The 23,172-nt window shown below is 34.9% G+C and overlaps 3 protein-coding genes across 3 annotated transcripts; 2 read left to right on the top strand and 1 right to left on the bottom strand.

Annotated features, from left to right (window-relative positions):
* Positions 1-9,365: 9,365 nt before the first annotated feature.
* LOC113775470 lies at positions 9,366-13,520 on the top strand. Its single transcript, XM_027320369.1, has 4 exons — positions 9,366-9,434; positions 10,584-10,959; positions 11,329-11,814; positions 12,814-13,520. Exons 2-4 carry the CDS (start codon positions 10,612-10,614, stop codon positions 13,363-13,365), a joined length of 1,386 nt encoding a protein of 461 aa, XP_027176170.1. The 5' UTR covers positions 9,366-9,434; positions 10,584-10,611; the 3' UTR covers positions 13,366-13,520.
* Positions 13,521-15,085: 1,565 nt separating this feature from the next.
* On the top strand, positions 15,086-17,308 carry LOC113783727 (pentatricopeptide repeat-containing protein At1g18485-like). The gene has a single exon (XM_027329945.1). It carries the CDS (start codon positions 15,101-15,103, stop codon positions 17,063-17,065), a length of 1,965 nt encoding a protein of 654 aa, XP_027185746.1. The 5' UTR covers positions 15,086-15,100; the 3' UTR covers positions 17,066-17,308.
* A 533-nt stretch (positions 17,309-17,841) lies between these two features.
* Positions 17,842-22,139, bottom strand: LOC113749899. The gene is made up of 3 exons (XM_027293812.1): positions 21,452-22,139; positions 19,905-20,068; positions 17,842-19,775 (listed from the first exon to the last, which is right to left on the bottom strand). Exons 1-3 carry the CDS (start codon positions 22,125-22,127, stop codon positions 18,687-18,689), a joined length of 1,929 nt encoding a protein of 642 aa, XP_027149613.1. The 5' UTR covers positions 22,128-22,139; the 3' UTR covers positions 17,842-18,686.
* Positions 22,140-23,172: the final 1,033 nt, after the last annotated feature.

Raw genomic sequence — 23,172 nt, 5'->3', positions numbered from 1 at the left:
TCATGTCACTTGAACTTGAGTATCATAGCAAACATTATTTATCAACCACTCGCGTTGTAATTAGGGGAAGAAATTCTATTATCAGACATTTAGTATTTTGACAGTGCAGAGAGTGAAAATAAATTGGTCCAAAGATGCAAGAGCAGAAAATTGGTACTTCTAGAAAATTCTAACAACATAAATATGATATCTACACCTGTAACAAGCGCCGCTTGGATTATTGCATTATGTGCTTCCCAAACCTCAACCTGTTGGACTTTCCTCCATCTTCTTAATGTGCTGAGATGATGAAAGCAGTATATCAGATATCATACTCGATGTCAAATAGGTCCTAGCCTTCCAAAGAAAGTATTCTCATTTTCCAGTCAGTTTAAACAAGTCTTTTTTACTGAAGAGAAGGAGAAAAAATTATAATCGTCGGGTAAGGGGAAAAAGAAACAAAATGAAGAATTAAAGGACTACACAGATGACTATCAACAAACCAAATAGCAAAAAACTCACAAAATTAGAAAAAAGAAATAAATCTTGAACCCTAGCATAAAAACATAACAAACACACCAAAACACGCATGTTAAAAATAAAATCACATCAAATTAACATAAATTTAAACAAACATTGAATTGTCTCCCAACAAGCGCTTCTTTATAGTCATTAGCTTGACTATTTAACCTTATTTTTCAAGAAGATTTTGTTAATGAATAATCCACCATTTTAAGTCGTGGTAGATCAATAAATGATGGCTCGATAGCAAAAGTCACATTTTCTAATGATACGAGAGAGGGAAGAGACTTACCTATCTCAAGTATTTCATAGATATTACTTTGAATATGTACCACTGGAAAACTCACCAAAGGAAATGCCGTGAAAATTTCTTAATAATATTTTTAAAACCTATACTCTCAATACATTCCTCAAAAGGGGTGAAGAATGAGTCGTTAATACTCATCTCTTGATATTCAAAGATAGCGTTAAAGGTATTATGATGTGAAATAGACATTTCTTCATTAAAACACATATTAGATGTACCGTTTTCATCAAAATGCAATCTATTTTCACATACAACATTTTCACCATTCATGCTAGGGTCAATTTGCACATAATTAGAAGAAATAATTTTATACAAAACATGTAATTGATCTTGTATTCTACCAAAATGAGAAATTAATTCATCTAACCCTTCTTCAACCCTATCAAAATGGTTAGAAGTCGCATTATGTGCTTCCCAAACCTCAACCTATTGGCCTTTCCTCCATCTTCTTAGTTTCAACCGCTCTCATAACCTTGAAAGATTCCTGCAAATTTTGAGATATGATTATTTTCAAATGAAGTAGTTGAAAATTGTTTGCTTTATGGGTTTTACATTATTAAAAGGAGAAGACTAAAGAGAGGGGGAAAAAGATGAGACAAATAAAAAGGCTTTCAAAATCTTCTAATAGAGCAACAGGAGAAGGAACAGGAGCAGTAGAGGGATAGGAATAGGGAGAGGAAAGGAGAGGGAGAGAAAGTGTGAGGAAGAGCAATGGAAGATGAGAGGAGATAACTTAGGGTTCGAAGGGCTCTATTAAGTTAAACCCATGCCATGCACTAAACAAAGGAGGAGGAAGGTCATGTGATGAATGGAAATCACATGTTCGATGCCGAAAAAACATAACATCCTTCGCTCTTTTACTACTTATGTAGAAAATATATATAAAGTCCTGGTGATGGAATAATTAGGACACATCAAGAAGCTAATTATTGTGTAGGGTTAAATATTACATTCAATGATGACGACCTCTGGAAGTTGCAGGACTAAGTGTCACGTTGTCTTGCACACAACTAAGTGAACAGTTTATTTGATCTAACTTTATGAGGATGTAAAATTCTTAAGTGGCAGTAGGTGCGAGACTGTCGATTATCTATCCCACATACGGCATTTGGAAAGTATAGCCTTGTTTTGATTGAAGAGATTTTGAAATACTTGTTTATCATATACAAATCTATAGTAACACACTCAAAAAATAACTCTAAAAATACACAATCTTAAATACAACTTACAAAAATATTTTTTAAAATCATACCATATTTTTTTCTTCTACACACCACCACCACCCATTCTCTCCTTTTCTCCAATTTCTTTCCCCCTATTTGCCCCTCCTTCATTCTTCTTCTTCTTCGTTCTCCTTCCTTCCCTTTCCTCCCTTTCTTTTCTCTCCTCCATTCCTTTCCTTTCTAGCAGGCCTCCTCACCCTTCCATGGCAACTTTAGTCACGATCAGATCTCTAATCACAATCAAAGTTGCCATAGAAGGGAGAGGGGAGCCGACTAGAGAAGGAAGAGAAAGAAGGGAAGAGAAGGAGGAATGAGGAAGGAAGGAGGGAAGGGAAAGGGAGGAAGAAGAAGAGAGAGAAGAAAGAAGGATGAAGAAGAGGAAGAAGAGAGGAGAGAGGAGGTAGTGCCAATGGTAGGTGGTAGTGATGAATGGTGGTAGTGTTATTTTTATTTTTAAAAAAATCCCAAAAGACTATAAATTTTAAAAACACCCCAAACTACATTCTCAAAATACCTCCAAAAAATCTCTAAAAATATTTAATAATTTTTAATAAAAGTTTTTCATATATAGCACTATTATAAAATTTTTAAAAATACCCCGCAAAGCACCTAATCTATATGGAGATAGTGATTGATATGTTAATTCTGGTCCATAGGCTACTAAATAATTTGGATTAATTATATTTACCTCCCTTGAGATTTCTCCATATTACTAAATAAACGTTGTGGTTTGGCCAAATAACCAATAGCCCCCTTATAGTAACTTTTGTTAATTTAGATTAACGAATTTAGTGAAAAGTCCAAAATTGCCACTAAAGATGTTCTGAATCTCGGAATAAAAAAAGGAAAAAAAAACCTCGAAAATTTTCTTGCCTACATCGGGTGGCAACCTCACACAAATCTCAACAAAAACGATGAGATGTTGCCTAGATATACACAACCATATCTAAAATTCATATGAGGGGAAGTTGGAGAAATAAAAAATCTATGAATCTATTAATTACAAAATTCAGATTTAGGGATACCATGGGATCTATATTCAAATTCCAACTTTGATATAATGATCCGTTGTCCAGTGATTCTAACTCTAGATTTTAGATTTGGGAAGAAAGGAAAAAAAAATGCAATCTTCATTGTCAAGAACTCATGGAACAACAAGAACATGCTATCTATCTTGATATTTGTAGTATTAGTGGAATTATTAGAAATCTCATTTGAAGAAACTAGACATCACTCGATTTCTCCAAACTCACGAAACCTCAAGAAAATTATTATTAATAATTTCACAAAACCCATCTCCCTAAACCCAAAGATCACTTTTTTGTGGCATTTCATCAAGCAAAGAGAAGATGAGGACAGTTGTAGTAGCATTTTAGAAGTAGTATTGGTAGGTATTCTAAACACCACCATCATATTTTTTGGTCTCTAATCTGATTTCCATTTTCACCCAATTCACAGCTTGTTGAATCCTTTATAAAAAGCTAGCAAATGGCCTTTCTTTTTCTTTTCCCCCTACTATCTTGACCTACCTTGCAAGATTTAAGAAGGGATAAAAATATAGGATTGGAGTTTAGAATTTTTGGTAGATGTTGATAAAGGTGGGTGATGCAGGTCATAGGATTGCAGGGTAGGCTTTGATGAGGTTTGATCGTAAGGAAGAATAGAAGAAGTGTTTTTATGGGGGTAAAAAGAAAGGTGGGGAAGAACATTGATATGTTCTTGGGAAGAGAAGGGCATTTGGGACTCAAAACTTTTCCTTTCTTCATGTCACTATAATAACTAACGATTGATAATGGCAAGGGGCTTATTGATAAACATTTAGATGGTCAAGGAGGTTGAATGTTATTTGACCAATCCATAAGGTTTGTTTGGTAATATGGACAAACTTCAGGGATGGTAAATGTAATTAACCTAAATAAATTTTGATTAACTATTTTAACCCCATGGTTTCAGTTCAAAAAGTTATTGGGCCAAGCCAATGGATTCGAGACATTATATTAGAAACCATTCTTGACTATGTCTTTATATTTGTTAATTCAAACATAATTTTAGTAAGTTAAAACTAAAATTCAATATTAAGTAGTGAGAAAATTCATAATTTAGATTCATATTCTATACATTACCTTTGAATCCCAATTTCCAATTTTTTAAAAAAAATATTTTATGAGAGTTAAATTTCTTTTGAAAGAAATTTATATGCTTATGTGATTTTCATCTAGTGGTTTGACTAATGGTATTCGTTTTTCTCTTTTATGTCAAATGTAAAAAAGACACGCAATTTTCATGCTTTGAATGAAAGGCATAGTCATAAGTCACATCATGGTTTGTTTGAGAATTTTGATACCTCAATTGATATATAATTAGCTTATTTTGAGTATAATTGAAGCTTTTTTTATATAGATTTTCTAGGTATCAAAAGAGTGCTACAAATCTTGTGAAGTTTGAGTGTCGCAAGGTTGATATGGCAAATTACCCAAATTGGTTTCTTATATTCAAGACTTCCTTATGGTTTTTGTTGAATTTTGACGCTAAATCTTGATTCAATATAAAAGTTAGGGTTGATGTTGTGTCCAAATTTAATGAGAGCTACCAATTGTTTGCCCATTATCAACGGTGGCTATTGACAAGTCTCTATTGATGCAACAACACAGAAAGTGGGATTTGGAACTTCTATAGACACCAATATCAGTTGCACCAAACAAGTATAGACTAATATAATTATGTATATACTAATGCAACAAGTTTATACATTAAGACAATAAGGTGAAATAACAACAAAATTCCTCACATAATTTCCTTAAATTCTTTTTTACTTGTGAATACTTTGATTGAAGACGTGTAGAAAAACGACAATTAAATTTCATGTTGATTATATAGAGTAGATTAAGCTCTTATATTTCACCAAAATTTAAATTTAAAACTAATAGCATCTATTTACTCTGGCATATTCTACATAGTTGGATTTTAGGATAAGGACAAAGTACCTACATACACCATCAAATCCGCTGAAGATCCCCATACATTGAACAAGACATTACTTTTGTTAGCAAATTTTGCATTGGTGAAATGTGTAGTTATTATAAATGCATTTTGTGAACTACAGTGCTAGCCAAGTTATTAGATATATCATCTAGAAATATTTCTTGTCTTTATCAAAATTTTCTCTGCACTAATCAACAGACCGTTGGTTGTACCAAATATGTGGTCACTAAAGAACAACAATCACGTAAAACAACCATGATTTTAGCATTAGGGAAACACTAGATATATCTTCGACCTCAATAGAATGTTCTTAACAACCATGATTTTGGGATTAGGGAAACACTAAATATATCTTCAACTTGAATAGAAAGTTCTTACTCTATAAGAAAAGTGTTAGGAAGAAAAACTCGAGAGAACTTACTGAAGAGGTTCAATATGTAAATCAGGAATCCAACGTTGAATGAAAAGTATAAATTGTTAGGTTTCAGACCCTTAACTATGTATTAAGCGCTCTTTTTCCATCTCTTAAATCAACACGGGACACAATTTCCTATTCATAAACGTAACAATCACTCCCTCTTTTTCAGGTCTACTTTTAATACTCAATAGAAGTCTACTTTAACACTCAAGGTCATTTCTTTTCTCAATCATGGGCCTAATCTTTTCAATATTCAAACCGGATTTTGAACCCTTGTCAACCCTTAACTCCTTGGTCAAGCACTAACTGGACCCTCTGCCAAACCTTTAACGCATCTTATTCAATATCAGCCAAAGTCTTTGACACTTCAATCTACAACCAGAAAGAGAATTTCATTGGACCAACTCCAAGAAGAATTCATTTACTAATGAATAATCTAGTCCCGTAACTAGAAGCCCTGATACCAAATTTGTTAGAAATTTGGTTTAATTTCTTTTAGATAGATTTCTTATTTTTGTGTGGAAGTAACTAGTTTTTTAATTATTTTAGTTACTTCATGTAGTAGTTTAGGAATTTCCTATTTATATGAGTTAAAGAATTAGAAATTATTTCCTATTCTATATAAGATTAGGAATTAACAGTTATTTTCTGTTATTACCTGAATGTTAGTCAAGTAATGTGGCTTATAAATAGATAGACGTTGACATCCTACAAAGTGACATATAAGGGGTAATATGTAGCCTTATACATGGATTAAGAGAGGGTTCTTTGAAAATGAAAGAAATTATATAAGGGTAGGATTTGGATTCAATTATATTCTTATATGATATTTATTCTGTCATAAAAAAGATCGAATTTCTCTCCATGAATGTAGACTCAATAATAGAGGTGGATCATATTAAATATTGTGTGTCGTTTATTTTGATACTTGTGACTTGTTTGTCATTAAATTATTGTGTACTTGATTTTTCAACAGTAGTTTATGTCTCATCTAGATCCCAATAAACTGGTATTAGAAAGAGATTTATTATTGGATCCTAGTTGACTATTGAGATAAAGTGAGTTGGTGGCCATTATTAATTTAACAATTGAACGGGTGATATCCTTGTTTCAAGGATTTGGCAAGAAGCATTGGAGGTGAAGGATGGAAAATTAGAAAGCATGAAAATACTTGATGGTGAATCTAGATAGATGATTCAAGATGGAGTCCAATGTCGATTTTAGACTTGAATTAGTGGAGACGTTCTTACAACTCTAACAGTTGATATTTCATCCCGTATAGTTTTTAGATTTGGATTATATTATTGGATGGTGTGGCATATATTCTGAAGAAACAAAAGAACCTAATTTTCATGCGTTAGAAGACTCTAATGCTATGATTTTTTCATTGTGGGTAGAGTTTTAAAAATCATACATGGCAAAACAATCCAGAGAGTGGAAAGAAATATGGTGATTTTGCCCCTTGGTTGTCTCAATGGTTAAAAATAGAGCTCACAATATGGAATCCCAAGTTGCAAGTAGTGGTAAGAAGAAAATCTTGTTAAAAGAGATAATGAATTGAGACACATTCTCGCGAGTCAACAGGAGATTAGACTTGGGGTTAACTATTCATATTCATTTGTTGATTGAATTAATTTGGTACCAGAACTATATTAATTTAGATGTGTAGTTTGGTACCATATTATTTGGTAGTTGACGATAAGTGGTTGTTAAAAGAAATATTCACTAAGGTGGAGATTTGTTAAGAAATTGACTTAATTTCTTTTAGATAAATTTCTTATTTTGGATCGAAGTAACCAATTTTCTAATTGTTTTAGTTATTTGAGATAATAGTTAAGAAATTTCCTATTTATATGAATTTATAGATTAGAGTTATTTCCTTATCTGTATAAAATTAGGAATTATCAGTTATTTTATGTTATTACTTTAGTATTAGCCAAGTAACGTGGCTTATAAATAGGTGAAGGTTGGTATATTACAAAGTAATACACAAGAGGCGACATGAACTTTATATATGGGTTGAGAGAGGGTTTTTAGAAAATGAGAGAAATTATACAAGGGTTGGACTTGAGTTCATTCTCTCATAATAGAGAGTGAGTTTCTTTTCATGAATGTGGGCTCAGTAATGGATTATTTTCGTGAATCTCGTTAAATCTTATGTATTATTTATTTCATACTTGTGGTTTGTTTAGCATCAAGTTGTTTTTTTTATTTGATTTCTCAATAATAGTCTATTCCACGTTTGAATCCCAACAAAAAAAAAAGAGCTAAAGAAAACTCGCGGAAGATGGATTTTTAGCTTCTTGGAAAGGTAAAATGCAAATTTTAGATAATGTATGCAACAGATCTTAATTGCATTCATTTGTGTTCATACTTTAACATACATCATACAAGCACAAACTTTGGAAATTAAGTTGGAGTAGGACATGGTGATTTAACAGACTTTGAAATTGGAGAAAATGGAGAAATAGCTTCTTATCTTTATCCTAAGGTTGAGTATTTTTGTATGGATGCATTTCTTAAACAATACATTTAAGGACCCTTAAAAGATTTCAGATGTCATAACTACTTAAAATTTCTATCTTTCATTGATCATTAAATGCTATTTTTGGGCATACGAATGAAAACTTGTTTCGAATAAAAGTTATAAATGATCTTCTTAAGGATTTGTAATGCATAGTTCACTAGGAATCTAGGCTTCGAAATAATTATTTATGACCAAATTCTAGTATTTTTGTTAAGGTATTTTGGTTTACGTATCTATTGTTGTTACGAACTTATGATTACATATTAGACTATCAATCACTTTTAGAGGTGTTAGTGACAACCTAATTATATTGATCCGTCCAAACCCGTCCGTTAATAATTGGACTTGACTAAGCAATGATTTTTGAATGAATCTACATGAGTGACCTAATTAAACTCATTTAATTGATGGGTAATAGGTAAACCTGCAACACTCATTTATATCCATTTAAAAATAATTACACATTTAAACTCAATTTTTGGTGAGTGTAAAGAGGATAAATTGAATTTTCTACCAATCCAATAACAATCAAATATCATTATTTCTTATCAAACAACATGCAAATAATAATAATAATAATAATAATAATAATAAGTAGATTTCGAGTGGGTCATAAATGGATAATTGGATATACCTATACCCATATACCCATTTATTAAATGGATATGAATAGATTGACCCATTTTGACATATTTATTAAACGAATATAAATGTGTTAACACAATTATACCTATTACTCGATTATGATCTATCCAAACCTGTCCAAGTTATCCATTTTAACGCCCCTAATCACTTTCAACTAATATTGTCTCTTAAATTACAATGGGTATACGGGTATAGGATCACAATGGGTATATGGGTAAAGGAGCAATCACATCGAAGTTACTATTTTATGCTCTGAGAAGTTGATTATGAAGTCTATAATGTTACATTTGTAAATCTCAATTCATTAGTTAAATGTGTTATAACACAAATTCAGCACTTAATGGAATAGTTTATCTTTGTAATGATAACTTCAAAGTTCAATTTTGAATGTAAACTATGAAATTGTTTTTCATACCTTAACTTATAACAAATTAAAAATCATGAATTTAGTTGATATTGATTCAAAAAATTATAATGCTAGAAATAGTTACCCAAAAAGGAAGAACAAACAAGAGAAAGAAACAAATATGGGACTAGAAAAGAAAAAAAAATTAAAATCAACTCATATATTTATTTCTAGTGAAATTAATTAGTGCAAAAAACTTTAGGAGGGCAGATTGATACTATGTGATACCTTAGGGGGTTCAATGTAATTATCCATTTCTACAATTCGACCCCGAAAACAAAACTAGTAGAAGACTGATTCTTTGTCAGTTAAGATAAATAAAAGGAAAATTACCCAAACCCCTTTGCCCACCACCACCACCACCACCACCACCACTATCCATCTGCTCCGCCACGTGACGGCTGGCTCTTCAGAATCAATTTCCGGTACAGCATTAACTTCTGCTCAAATGGGTTGTTTTCAGTTTCGTTTTTCTCCTTTTGTTTTATTTTACTAATTTTCTAATTAAGTTTTGTGGCTGATTAATTCAAGAACAATTAATACTTTTGCTTAGTTCTTGTCATCTGTTTTCTGGGGTACCCAGCCCGTTTGAATTAGGGGGAGAAAATGTGAATTGTAGTTTGTATGTTGGTATAACTTGTAACATGAAAGTGGAGGTTGAAGAGTTACTTCTAGTTTTCATTGTCTGTTTGATCCAACAAACATTTTTTTCGCTAACTTTTTTAGTTTGCTCACTTGGTTGTAGCAAATTTGCGTGAATTGAGAGCGAGTGCAAATGTAATTAGTGATCTTGATGTAACTAATTTGAGGTAATTAAAATCAATTTTATGTTTTGAAGTATTGTAATTAGGGTAATCTGATAAATATCACCCTTTACTAGATAAGGATTGATAGGAGTTAAAACTTGGTGGAGGATGGAGAATTACTAAGTTTCATAATTGCTACTAATTCTCTCCTTTGAAGTGATAAAATGTTATTTTCTTACTTGTAGCAAATTTTAATACATGGTTGGGATGAATGTATAGTTAGTCTAAATCACTTGATGATAAAATGGAGGATAAAGTAATATTTTATTTTTAATCTTCCAAATTGGCAAATTCTGCTGTTTGACACAAAGAACAGCAGTTTTCTTTTTATATTATTGATGCATCTTCTACACAGCCCAGTAAATAATGCTTTTGAAATGTGGTGATTGAGTCTTGATTTTCAATAACAAAGACATGGACTTCTTCTTTCTTATGATTAAAATTGGATTTATAGCTTTTAATTTTTAATTGAGAACTAAAGATCTCTTTAGCGCTTATCAAGTAAGGACTTGATTTTGATAAATGCTTTGACCTGATCTCTTCATGGATCGGTATTGGTATTTTACAAATTTTACAATAGTTTCATTTATATGTCCATGAGGCATCAAAGTCTTGGAATAATAATTGAAAAAAGTCAAATGTAAGACTGTTTGTATATGCAATTCTCAAAGTGTTAGTATACATTGATTTGTTGGCTAGGGTCCATAGCATGTACATGCTTTGGATCTACTGTCACTACGTGCTTTGAATTTAATCCTGCTATATCAGATCCATTTTCATGCTTCCTTGGTGAGAAATGCCTCAGAAGGTTTATGAAACTCGGAGTTCTAATACTAAGGCAAAGGTCAAATACACAACATGGACGACTGCTATGGACAATTGTCTCTCCAAGATTCTTGCAGAACATGCAAAAGAAGGTTCCAAGGGTGAGAACATAAAACCTGCGACATATGATGCTGCCGTCAGAGCAGTCAATGAAAACTTTGGGCTTGAATTGAACAAACATCATGTCAAAAACCGCCTCAAGACATTAAAAAAGCAATATGCAGTTCTAAGTGAGATTGTGGGTCGTAAAGGATTTAAGTGGGACAAGGCACAAAAAATGGTTATTGCAAATGATGCCACTTGGAAAGAATATATAAAGGTAGTTAATCGCTTCTCTCATTCTATAGTAGACTCGTTATTGTAATTATGTTCCATTTCATGTCTGCCACATCTTAGTACAAAGATTCATTGCATGTTTTTGAGATTGGCAATGGTTTGATTGTTTGCTAATCTTATGCTGGATAATTATGGTATTCTCATACTCATTATAACTGTTTTGCATGAATATTGATCCAATACCATTGAGCAAGTAGTCAGTATATTGAAATTTTTTAGTTACCAACAATGTTGCACAGATGTCTATTTTTCAAATATTTAATAAATATCCACACCTAGATATTGATTTTGCATGTATTGTCATAATCTAGGCTTGTACTTCTTTTGACTCTTGGATATTTCTGAGCAACAGGTAAATCCGGATGCTAAGACTCTCCGTGACAAGGCATTCGAGAACTATGATGAGCTGGGAATTATAGTGGGCACTGATCAAGCATTAGCCAGTTGTTCTGATAATGACACCCATGGAGTGGACGAAATGTTTGACAACTTTGAGACTGCTATTGAACCTGAAATCCAGAGTGATGAGAAGCAGACAAAGAATTTGAGGTGGACAGAACAAATGGATAATTGTCTTGGTAAAATTCTGACAGAACAAGTGCAGAAAGGTTATAAAATAGGGAATACTTTGCATACTGAGGCTTATGAAGCAGCAGTTAGAGCTTTAAATAAAGAATGTGGTCCTGGTTTCAGCAAAGAAAATATTAAGAATCGCCTTAAAACTTGGAGGAAACAATATAGCATTTTGAATGAGCTTCTTTCTAATGACGGATTCAAGTGGGATGCAATGCAAAAGATGATAGTCGGAAATGATTCCTTGTGGGACGAATATATTAAGGTGTGCAGTTTTTTTATTGTTTTTATCATTTGGCTTATTGGAAATATATGAGAGATATCCATTTGCACCCCTTTCCCGTGTACACAAAATGGAGAATTTGTTTTGCCTTGAGAACAAGGGGTTTGCATGTTTTATGTTCCGCAGCTTGAACACCTTTGAGTTAGCATGGCTTCTTGTTTACATACATGTTTATGTGAGCATACGTCTCTACTGGGTTTGTCTCTGCATGTACATATATTGAATCAAAAGTAGAATTTTTAAGTTCAAGTTGCAGTCAATGTCACTCTGCATGTCTTTGATATGAGAATGCTTAGTCATCCTTCTTGAGTCATACTCCGCTTACCTTGGAAGTAAGAGTATATCACTCAGTTTCACTTTTTTTTCCTTTCGTCAAAATTATTCATTGTGTTAGGCAGTATTGCCGCTAAGGGAGATGCAGATGATCAGTGGCAGCGTTGTTAACCAGTAACTGTGACAGAGTGCTTAGCCCTAAATAAGTGGCATGTGGGACCTTAAGGAAACATGTAAATAACAACTTTGAGATTAGAATGGTGCAGGTTATTGTTAGGCATACTTCTACATTTTACGGTTCATTTAGATCTTCAAGTTAAAGTTTTTCTTGTTGAAATTATTATGTGGCATTCTGGATTTAGAGTATTAAAAGTTCATATCTAATTTTGCATTTCATTTAAATTAAGTCTAGTGATCTAAACAGTGGAAGTTATTTTTAAACATGATGCTTATGAAGCACAGGCTTAAAATATTGTAACAAGTGAATGGGGCAGCACTCTGAGTATTAGACAGCTATTTTTGTGTTTGTGTGACCTTCAAGGGGCAAGGAAATATTATTTTGCTAGTTATTAGGAACAGGTTAGCCTGTAATTATGAAGTACTGCTTACTACCATTGACGACGAATGATTTTAATAGTACTGTGTTCAGGCTAAATGGTATCCTTACCTCTGTTACACAATTTAAATCCACTGGCTTGTGTTTGCCAGACAAATCCAGAAGCAAAATATTTGCGAGGAAGATGCATTGAGAACTATGATGCCTTGCATTTCATCCTTGGCAATGATAGTGCAAACAGATGTTGGTCTACAACTGGTGAAAAGGGTGATGGCAATCTTGCTCCCTGCAATCAACAACATAATGGAATCAGATTGCCTGACGTTGTGGAGGAACTAAGCCTGGACAATACCTGTGAGGGCACTCAAGGTTCATCCCAGCAGACCAGAGCTAGGCCTTCTTCATCATCACAGTCGAAGCAGCTAACGAAGAAGAGGTCTAGTAGCGATGCGATGGTGGAAGTGATGAGAGCCGTTGCTGTAAATATTGGAAGGATTGCTGATGCTTTGACAGCGAATGAGTCAGTCTGCTTGGATGAAATATTTGAGACGGTAAAGAACATTCCAGGTTTTGATGATGACCTCATTATTGATGCCTGTGAATTTCTTTCTTTTGATGAGAAAAGGGCCAAGATGTTCCTGAAACTAGATGAGAGGCTCAGAAAAATGTGGCTTTTAAAACGATTGCGCTCTCAGGGTAGTTAAAAGTTCTATTTTATCCGTGAATGTTAGGCCTTTCCTAAGAATTTTTACTTGCTGCCCATCTTGTGAAAAGTCATGCTAATAGCTACTTTGCACATTTTGTTTTGTACAATTTTCAGGTCTTGGTAATTAGTGGGCTCAACTTGATTTTTCATATATTCGATGATGCATAGACATCATATAATCTGCTTTCAAAGTTAGTTAAATCTTGTTTAGAACATTATATGTAGCTAAAATTTCACTAAGAAGTTGAATTCAATGGCGTTGTATGATATGCCCTAATTATTCTTTTACACAATTCAATTACGAGTTTGCACGTCATAGATCATGATTCAATGAATTATAACAGTGGTTTCTACTTATAAATACATCATTGATCCCTTTTTTCCTTTTCCCACTGTTTTATTTACTTAACACTTGCTCTTTTTGCCTAACCGGAATCCTTTAACATGATCGAATAGTGTGCTATAAACATCATCATGAAAAACATCTGTTCGTCATGTAATGTTTAGTACCTCGTAATTATGTGTGTCGAGAATCTATTAGTAACCCACTTAACTAATTACATTTCACATTTCAAAACTCAACTTACTTGAGAGGCACATTAGAAAGGCAATCGTGAGATCCTTCCATTTTCCTTTCAGTTTTTTACGACTTCCCCTTCCTCCATTTCCCTTTGCAAGGTTTGAAATCTCCCTTTAAATAAATTAAAAAAAGAGAAAAATTTAATCACTTTCCATTAAAGCAGCAAACGAATTAAGCTGTTCATGAATTAACTCAATCAAAACTCATCGAATTTGAGTCAATGAAGTCGAGTTATCGTACTCAAACTGAGTATAGAGAAGTTCAAGCTCGTTAATTCATGAGTCAACTCGATTATGTGTGTGTCTATATATATATATATAGTGAAAAAATAAAATAATTATTTTTTATTTTTTAATCTCCAGTAGGCTTGAGATCGAGGTCGAACTCGAGTTTTACATTGAAAACTTATCGAGAAACTCGAGTTCGAGTTTGAAAGGCTTGATTTGATTAGATCAAAACTTGATTCGATTCAATTTATCTCGACTTGTTTATAGCCTTATATTTCGTTTCCCTTTTAGAAGATTTGCAATCTCTCTTAAAATCAAAAAACTTGAAAAGAGAAAGAAAATATTAACAGTCCACTTCCCAATCAGATGTGGTTCCAGATTTTGTTATGTTTTAATTTAAGATCCAAAAGTTTCTATAAAAACAAAACTATTAGATTCAGAAGTGAGCATAGGTTAGAACTTGAAATAAACACTAAAAAAACGTTTGAAATGGTGTATTGGCGGACATTTCTATGTTCCAATACGGCCACCTTTCCCGCTTAGCTCCCGCGCTTCGACTTCTCAAACACTTCCACTCTCACCCGCCCTTTCTCTCGCCAACCTCCGCGAAATGCCGACCTCCGCTGTCTCAGCCACCGGCAAACCTCCTCCCTCTCTGCGCCTCTACTCAGTCTCTCAACCAAACAAAACAAGCCCACGCCATCTGCATCCACCACGGCTTGCTTCCTTCCTCTATCTCTATTTGTGCAGCTCTCATTCTCCGCTACGCCGCTTTTGAAAAACCCGACCACCACCCCTCAATTATATATTCTCTCTTTTATCAAACACTTTCTTGCTCTCCATCCTCTACGTTTTTATACAACAGTATGATTCGTGCTCATTCTAGCTTGGGATTGTATGATCAGGGGTTGAAAATTTATAATGACATGGTGAGGAATAATGTTGAGGTTGATAATTACACTTACCCTTTTGTTCTCAAACTTTGTTCCGAACGCAGTGGACAACAAAAGGGTTTGGAAGTTCACGGAACTGTGATCAAATTTGGGTTTGATGAGGACTTGTTTGTGAATAATACTCTTATGCTGTTTTATGGGAATTGTGAGGATGTGAAGGTTGTTCAGAAGCTGTTCAATGAAATGCCTGAGAGAGATGTTGTATCATGGAATATGATGATTCGGGTTTTTTCGGATAATGGGTGTGATGTAGAAGTGATAGAATTGTTTAAGAAGATGGTTGGGGAATCTGAGTTTAAGCCAGATGCTGTTAGTTTGGTCAGCATTTTGCCCGTGTGTGCTGGGGAGGGGACAATGACGTGTGCGATTCACTGTTACATTGTGAAGGTTGGGTTTGATGTTCAGGTGAGTGTTGGGAATGCATTAATTGATTTGTATGGGAAGTGTGGGGATGTTGATGGTGCAAGGCAGATTTTTGATGAGATGGTCGAGAAAAATGATGTCTCGTGGAATACAATTATTGCTATCTCTGGTTATGCAGGGTGTTATAGAGATGCATTGGATATGTTTAGATTGATGGTTGATGAAGGGGTGATATTAAGCTCAGTAACTGTTTCTAGTGTCCTGCCAGTGCTGGTTGAACTGGGGTTTGTGAGTAAAGGTAGAGAACTACATGGTTTTAGTATGAGAAGGGATATGAATGCCGACCCTTTTGTTGCCAATTCTTTAATTGATATGTATGCAAAATCAGGGCGTCCAGTTGATGCCTCTAACGTGTTCCATAACATGGGTTTGATAAATGTTGTTTCTTGGAATACGATGGTTGCTAACTTTGCCCAGAATGGACTCGAGTTAGAAGCTATTGAATGCCTTAGGCAAATGCAATTTGATGGGCAGATTCCTAATCCCATCACTTTTACTAATGTTCTTCCTGCATGTGCACGAATGTGTTCTCTTCTGCTTGGAAAGGAAATTCATGGCAGGCTGATTCGGTCAGGGTATCACTTGGATATATTTGTCTCAAATGCTTTGACCGACATGTATGCCAGAAGTGGTTGTCTCAATCATGCAAGGAATGTGTTTCTTATCTCTACTAAAGATGTGGTATCATACAACATACTGATTAGTGGTTATTCTCAAACAACTGACAGCTCAAATTCTTTAATCCTTTTCAGAGAAATGGGGTTGCAAGGGATACAGCATGATATCGTTTCATGTATGGGAGTTCTCTCAGCTTGTGCAAATATTTCAGCAATCAAACATGGAAAAGAGGTTCATGCATTTGCTATGAGAAGGTCACTTGATGAGCATCTCTCAGTTGCAAATTCACTTATAGACATGTACACAAAATCGAGTCGAATAGATCTGGCTAAAAAGGTTTTTGATAGAATTTCTAAAAGGGATTCAGCCTCATGGAATACCATGATTTTGGGATTTGGAATGCTCAATGAACTGGATACTGCAGTTAATCTTTTCAAAACCATGAGCGAGGAAGGTGTTGAATATAATTCAGTTTCATATCTTGCTGTTCTGTCTGCTTGTAGTCATGGGGGTTTGGTAGAAGAGGGACGGAGATTTTTTAATGACATGCTTGCTTGTGGTATTAAGCCATCCCAGAAGCACTATGCTTGTATGGTTGACCTTCTTGGTCGTTCTGGCCTCATACAAGAGGCAATAGAGCTTGTTAAGAGCCTACCAATTCAACCAGATGTTAATATATGGGGGGCTCTACTTGGGGCATGTCGACTTCATGGAGATGTGGAGACGGGATGTTGGGCAGCAGAAAATCTCTTAAAGCTAAGGCCAAACCACTCAGGGTATCATGTACTTCTTTCTAATATGTATGCAGAAGCAGGTAAATGGGAAGAGGCAGATAGGGTTAGAGAATTGATGAGGTTGATAGGAGTAAAGAAACATCCCGGGTGTAGTTGGTTTTAGAACCAGGACCATATATATACACTTATCTGGCTGGAGAAGGATTTGTAGGATTATATGCATAGTTACTGTATGTATCTGGTTAAGTTGCCCTGAAACCCCATCCAAGTTCTGAGAATCTCCATGAGTCTGCAAAATGTGAAGTTAAAACCTTGAAATTCAATTTGCTCATACAAAGCAAAATTATTTAGTGCAATAGGCACTTCTACTCCTTTTGTACCATATAACCTTCAGTGTACTTTTCATGACGGCAAATGCTGATTTTTGCATTAAAGAAACAAAGTTGAAGAATTTCCCTGCTTCCGTAAAAGTTCCAATTCCCATGCTTTTTACTGATTTTAGGGTATTACAATTTTCCTAAAGGGGGCAAGTATAGATATTTTACTAACATCATCCCTTCAACTATCATTTTCGCTATGGAGTTCAGCGTGAAGTGGAAATCAGCTTCAACTTTTAATCTAGTTATTATAATTGCCTTCGTTACAACTTTGCAAAATAAAGTTACCTTACCAACCTTACCAAACTTTGCAAAATGTTGCTAAACTTCTGGAGGTGCAATTCATTCCTCAAAAGTTAAGTTACATGATGTAGATGTACAGCTATCAAACACGATGCATCAATGATATGAAATTATGTACTACTGAAATAACAGAGACAACAAATTCTTGTGACTGTGTAGAAAAGAAACTGTGAAGCAAAATTAATGCCCAACAAAATTTCTAGCAGTGTAGTCATTTGCAATGAACCAGCTTCGGATTTGATTTATTAAGCAGAGTTCAGAGGAAGAATTGATAATCTCATTGTAAAATGACTTTGAATGACCAAAATTGCAAGTCCAGTGAACATATGAAGAGAGTGTTTCGATAGGGAATAAGGTAGTGAAAAATCCATCATCAAGGCAAGGCAAAGGCCGCTGGTTTTTGTTTATATAAGCAACTAACGATGTCCATGTTCAAGTTCAGAGACAGCATACTGGAGGCTTGCTACAACTGCTGGCTGATCTGGAAATTTCATGAGCATGGTCAGGTCATTAGAATAGGCATATTGAAGGCAAGGCCGGCCTTGTAGCCAGTATCTGGTCGATAAAGGAATCCGTTTCAGCTGCTGATTGGATACAGAAGCCTTAAAAACCCAGGATGGAGATGATCTCCACACCATTAACAAAATTTTCTAACTTTGGAGAGCTCCAGGCCTAAACACAACGAGATTTGATGACTGTGCAACCTCGAAGAAAAATGTATAGGAACCAAGCTTTTGGGTGATTTTTCTAACCCTGGACCTTGTACTTTGGAGAGCTCCAGGCCTAAACACAACAAGATTTGATGACTGTGCAACCTAGGAGAAAAATGTATACGAACAGCTTTTGGGTCAGTTTCCTAACCCTGGACCTCGTACAACAAGCTTCCACTCTCTGTAGGTCCAAGATATAACCTTTTCCCTCTGATTCGAATAATCAACAAAGAGAACCAACAAATCTTTCCACCAGGGTGCTGGTAATTGATAGAATGCTTTAGTCTCCACTGAATAAATACCTCCGGAAGCTAGTGATATTTGGTAACATACCAAAGAATTGGTACAATCGTCCATGATAAACTCGAATAAAATCCCTTGTTACTGTCAAACACTATGATTGATGACAAACAACTGCTGTGCAAGAAAGTTCGTCATCCACAACCCACATACCTAATTCTACGAGCTTCTTCTGAACTCTCTCTTGATCTGTGTCAGAAGACCAGAAAGCAAATTTCTTTCCATTCGCAAGACTAGTCAGGTTAGAGTCACTAGTATTGATTGACAAACCCAATTGCATTTCATCAATTTTGCTATATTTGACACTATTGCTTTCCAATATCTTTTCCACTGAAGATAAAAAATTGACTGCCATGGAATCTGAAGTTTTAGGTCCCCAAGAGCCAGTTATCACAGTAAGCTTGTGCATGAAAACATCAACCCAAAATCTTGAAGAAGCTGATGAGCTCTTGATAAAAAGAAGCTTGAGGTTCTTCCCAGTAATGAAATCACAAGCGGGATCAGGTGATTCGAAAAAGAAGTTACTGCTTAGAGGAACGATGTTGCTGTCCAGTAACCAAGTATGGTACTGTAGTTCTAAGGATTTCTTAATTACAGATGCACACGCCCGAATGTTCTGGATCCATTCTTTACTGGATTCTTGGAATTTCAGTGACCTATAAAGTTTAGTGCCGCGTAAAATTTGATCTACATCAATCACAGGATGCCCCCTCCTAGCAAGATCAAGAGAAAGATAAGATTTCTGGCCCACGAAAATGTAGTTCCCAATAGCCAGCCTCTCAAAATGGCAGATCAAGTTCCTAAGTGCTGGCTCTGAGGCCCCGTGCAGGTTAACAAGTATAATTGTATTTAGCCTCTGAATAGACTGAAGTACAAACCCAAGTTGTTCCAAACTTTTGACTATTCTATTAGGGATAACTTCTCTAAAACAAAAGTCATACCACTTCAGGCTACTCGATGGCTGCAGTTCCAAAAGATCACTGATAGTATTTTCACCAACTAAATATGAATCTGGTCCAGCAGATTTCCCATAGTTCACCCCAGCATCCCTATGAGAGACAGCAAGTGCTGTCTCATTCTTAAGATTGGTATAAATATTAAAATAACCACGGGCATGAATAAATTTGATGAACCAAGGAGTCCAAATTCTTTCTCCCATCCTCTTGTACCATCCTGTAGTCACCTACATATACATTACAACCTCACTCAAGCACCAATACCAGTTTCAAATTGCATATAATTTCCAAGGAAACAAAAAAAAAAAAAAAAAAAAAGAGGGAGGGGGTAGAGAATGAATAAGAATTTGCATTACCATCCCATCAAGAATTGGTTTGATGCCCTTCACCTTATGCGTGTCATACCACAGTCGAAATTCTTTCCATGATTTTGGAAATAACAGCTGACCCCAAGTGCCAACCAGCTGGTACAAGAAAAGGCGACTCTGGTTATCTGCTTGCAACTTGTTTCCGTGTTTTCCTGTCAACAACACACATCAATTAGACAATATTCTGTAAAAAAAAAAAAAGAGAAGAAGAAAGTCCTATTGCATAAATGGAACTCAAGACAGCTGTATATATTCCTAATGCAGCAATATCAATAAAAGCTAATCAGAAGAGTAACCAGCACAATTTCTTTTGTATATTTGGAACTTGTGAAATTTGATTATCCTCTATTTTCTGTATAACTCCGAATCAAGATATGTTTTGCATTTTACAAGATCAATTAAATCTCTAACTTCTATGTAGAATACAGTACAACTTAATAATACTCGTTCCTTAGTTACATTACCTAAATCATTTAGACTCAATTTTGGCAGTAAAATGTTATGCATCTAGACCTAATCCTTTAAGTTCTCAGTTATTAAAAGAATGAGTTTATAATGGTGGCAAATCAATTGAAATCAATTATTACATGATGTCCCCAAAAATTGGGTTATGCTTCATCATCTTCTTCAGATCCTTACACCTCTAATTGATCATAGACGTGTCCAGAAAGTCTACAACCCACAATTGCTGAAACTGTCCAACTGCCCTTATGCTTATCTATGCATCTGCACTACTTTTCCAGCTATACTTGATAACTTTCTCCCATGAACACCATGAAAGTTACAATCTCACTGCCCTCAGTAACTATAATATTCATGTGTTTGTTTGCATCTCTTATTCACGAGTTATTTCATGAACCTAGGTAGAATTATGACCAAAATCTGTAGCTAAAGGAAGAAAGAAACAGCATTCAAAACCACTTACAATATACCAAAACAAATAAAGAAGCCCAACTGATAGTTTCGGAAGCTAGCCACATCATTGATGGAGACATCATTCTAATGCTCTAAGTACATTACGCCAAGGATAGGTCATAAAGAGTTTGCTGCCATCTGTACATAATTCCTCACAGATGAATACATAGATTACGAGCAACAAATAACAAAAGTCAAGCCTAGCTAGGAGGATTCTCGTTTAAGGTGAAAACTAGGCATGTGGTTTCCTGCAATTATTACTATACACAACCTCAACATACCAGCAACCACTATAACATACTAATAAGACTCTCTACACTACCAACAGGTTCTAAACCAAGTCATATAACTCACACAAAATTTATAGCCTGATCGTCAAAAGACAAGCCTAATCTATATCAATCCACAAAGCACAAGCAATACTAAAAGTGCGATTTTCACAATCTCTAGCCAAATAACAGAGAAAAAGTTACAATTACTAAAATCCTATAAAAACTAACCGCCCACACTCCATACATAATGCAACAAATGTAGTGCTCTTAATCTATCAGTATCAGTAAAGAAGCATAGTCTAATAAGAAAATCAAAATCAACACTAAAAATCACAGACAGATAGTTACCTGGAACAAATCTAGGCCGCTGCAGGGAGGCTCCATAGATCATGGGGCTGAAATTTGACTCATTATAGTAATAATTCAAGATCAAAGCCTTCAAGTACCTGAAATAAAGAGGAGAAACCTCAAGATCATCCTCTACGACAAAGGCAAACTCATGATCTGAGGAAGGCCACCAAGCTTCAAGCCACTGAGATTGAAGGCCAGCATTCCAATTCCTATAATGCACTAACTTTTCACCAAAATCCCAGTTGAACCCATCAACAAAATCAAGTATTTGTCGCGAAAGATTCAATTTTGAGTCCAAATCTTGAGACCCTTTATCGTTCTCAAGAGGAAAGTGGTCAATGAAGATGTGGAGGTGAACTGTAGTGGAGTTGTCATAGTGGGCATTGGAGAGAGATGTCAGGCAGCGAGAGAGGGATGGGAGGCGGTTGAATGTCAGGACTTTGATGATGAGAGTGAAGTGCGGTGGTGGTGGGTTGGAGGAAGCGGGAGGAGAAGAGGGGAGCAGGTTGTGGAAAGGGAGGGGAGAGGTGGTGGTGATTGAGGGGGTTGGAGAGGTTAGGTGGAAGAGGAGGAAGACGATGGAGATGGAGACTAGGCAGAAGAGGAGAAAGGGAATTGAGGCTTTTGTTGGTGGCAGGAGTGGTGGTGGTGGTGGAGGGGGTGGTGGTGCCATGGAGGGGCCAGAGTTTGGAACTGTGGAAGAAGAATTATGTCATTTTGTCAAGCTTTTGTGGGTTTTTGGTTCTTTTAATCGCCTCTGGGCATGTGTATACATTTCAAAAATTTTGCTCAAAAATTTTTCCTTTATTTTTATATTCCCATTTTGTTCTAAAAATTTCAAAACCAAAAGTCAAATGGATTATTTTTTTTTAAAGGATGAGAGGCCTCTATAATGTTGCAAGGGAATTCAATGTGTAAATTCCATTATATTTTCTAAGTTTTTGGAATAATTTTTTTCAAGTCTTGATATATGTTTTTTTTTTATGTGACTGAAAGAAGATATGTTATTTGAGAAGTAAACAAAAGCATTAAACTTTTCTACTAAGTTTGTAATGAACTAATTCGTCACACAAAGAATTATAACACTAAAAAAATGGAGAGAAGGAAAAAAAATGCAATTTTAATTCCCAGTACTTGGTATTGGTCCAAGTTTAATTCCTAAAATTCATAGAAAAAAAAAATCTAGTCCCCGACGTTTGACACCTTATGCAATTTTAGTATATAAAATTTTAACAAAGACAAATCTAATTCTCAACATTTTCAGTTTGAAGCAAATTTAGGATAATTGACGGATTTTCTTGATTACTAATTGAATTAGTCACGCACAATTACATATTCATTAAATTAATTCTTTTAGAATGACTAATTTTGAATAACAAAAATAATTCGAGTACAAAGATTTTATTGAATATTAAAAAAGTAATCGGAAGGAGGATTGGGGAAGGAGACCTTAATTTGAAATCTAAATCTCCCTTTTTATGAGAAAAGATAAGTTGTCCGGAAGGTGTTATAGAGAGAATGAACAGAAACTTCGACTTAGTAACCAAGAAAAAAAAGTCATTAGCAACAAAACATGTTAGAGCTCTAATCGAGGTAAAGCTACGCAAGTAAAAAGGTAGAAACCAATTTTGTACTTATTCTTATAGAGGGTAAGAAAAGATTGCAAGTAAAGAAATGTAAAGCTAAATGAATGATATGTTTTCTAATTTGAATCTCAT

This window comes from Coffea eugenioides, chromosome 1 (genome assembly GCF_003713205.1).
Source record: "Coffea eugenioides isolate CCC68of chromosome 1, Ceug_1.0, whole genome shotgun sequence".
NCBI classification, from domain to species: Eukaryota; Viridiplantae; Streptophyta; class Magnoliopsida; order Gentianales; family Rubiaceae; genus Coffea; species Coffea eugenioides.
Note: the sequence above shows the minus strand (reverse complement) of the source record. Positions and strands in the feature narration are given on the sequence as shown.

Bases quoted from the DNA above. Each gene is read 5' to 3' on its own strand.
- LOC113775470 (XM_027320369.1), top strand. From the start codon at position 10,612: ATGCCTCAGAAGGTTTATGAAACTCGGAGTTCTAATACTAAGGCAAAG. The intron at 10,960-11,328 runs GTAGTTAATCGC...TCTGAGCAACAG, and splicing joins CTTGGAAAGAATATATAAAG to GTAAATCCGGATGCTAAGAC. The intron at 11,815-12,813 runs GTGTGCAGTTTT...TGTGTTTGCCAG, and splicing joins TGTGGGACGAATATATTAAG to ACAAATCCAGAAGCAAAATA.
- LOC113783727 (XM_027329945.1), top strand. From the start codon at position 15,101: ATGGTGAGGAATAATGTTGAGGTTGATAATTACACTTACCCTTTTGTT.
- LOC113749899 (XM_027293812.1), bottom strand. From the start codon at position 22,127: ATGGCACCACCACCCCCTCCACCACCACCACCACTCCTGCCACCAACA. The intron at 20,069-21,451 runs GTAACTATCTGT...TGTTGTTGACAG, and splicing joins GCGGCCTAGATTTGTTCCAG to GAAAACACGGAAACAAGTTG. The intron at 19,776-19,904 runs GTAATGCAAATT...ATGTATATGTAG, and splicing joins AACCAATTCTTGATGGGATG to GTGACTACAGGATGGTACAA.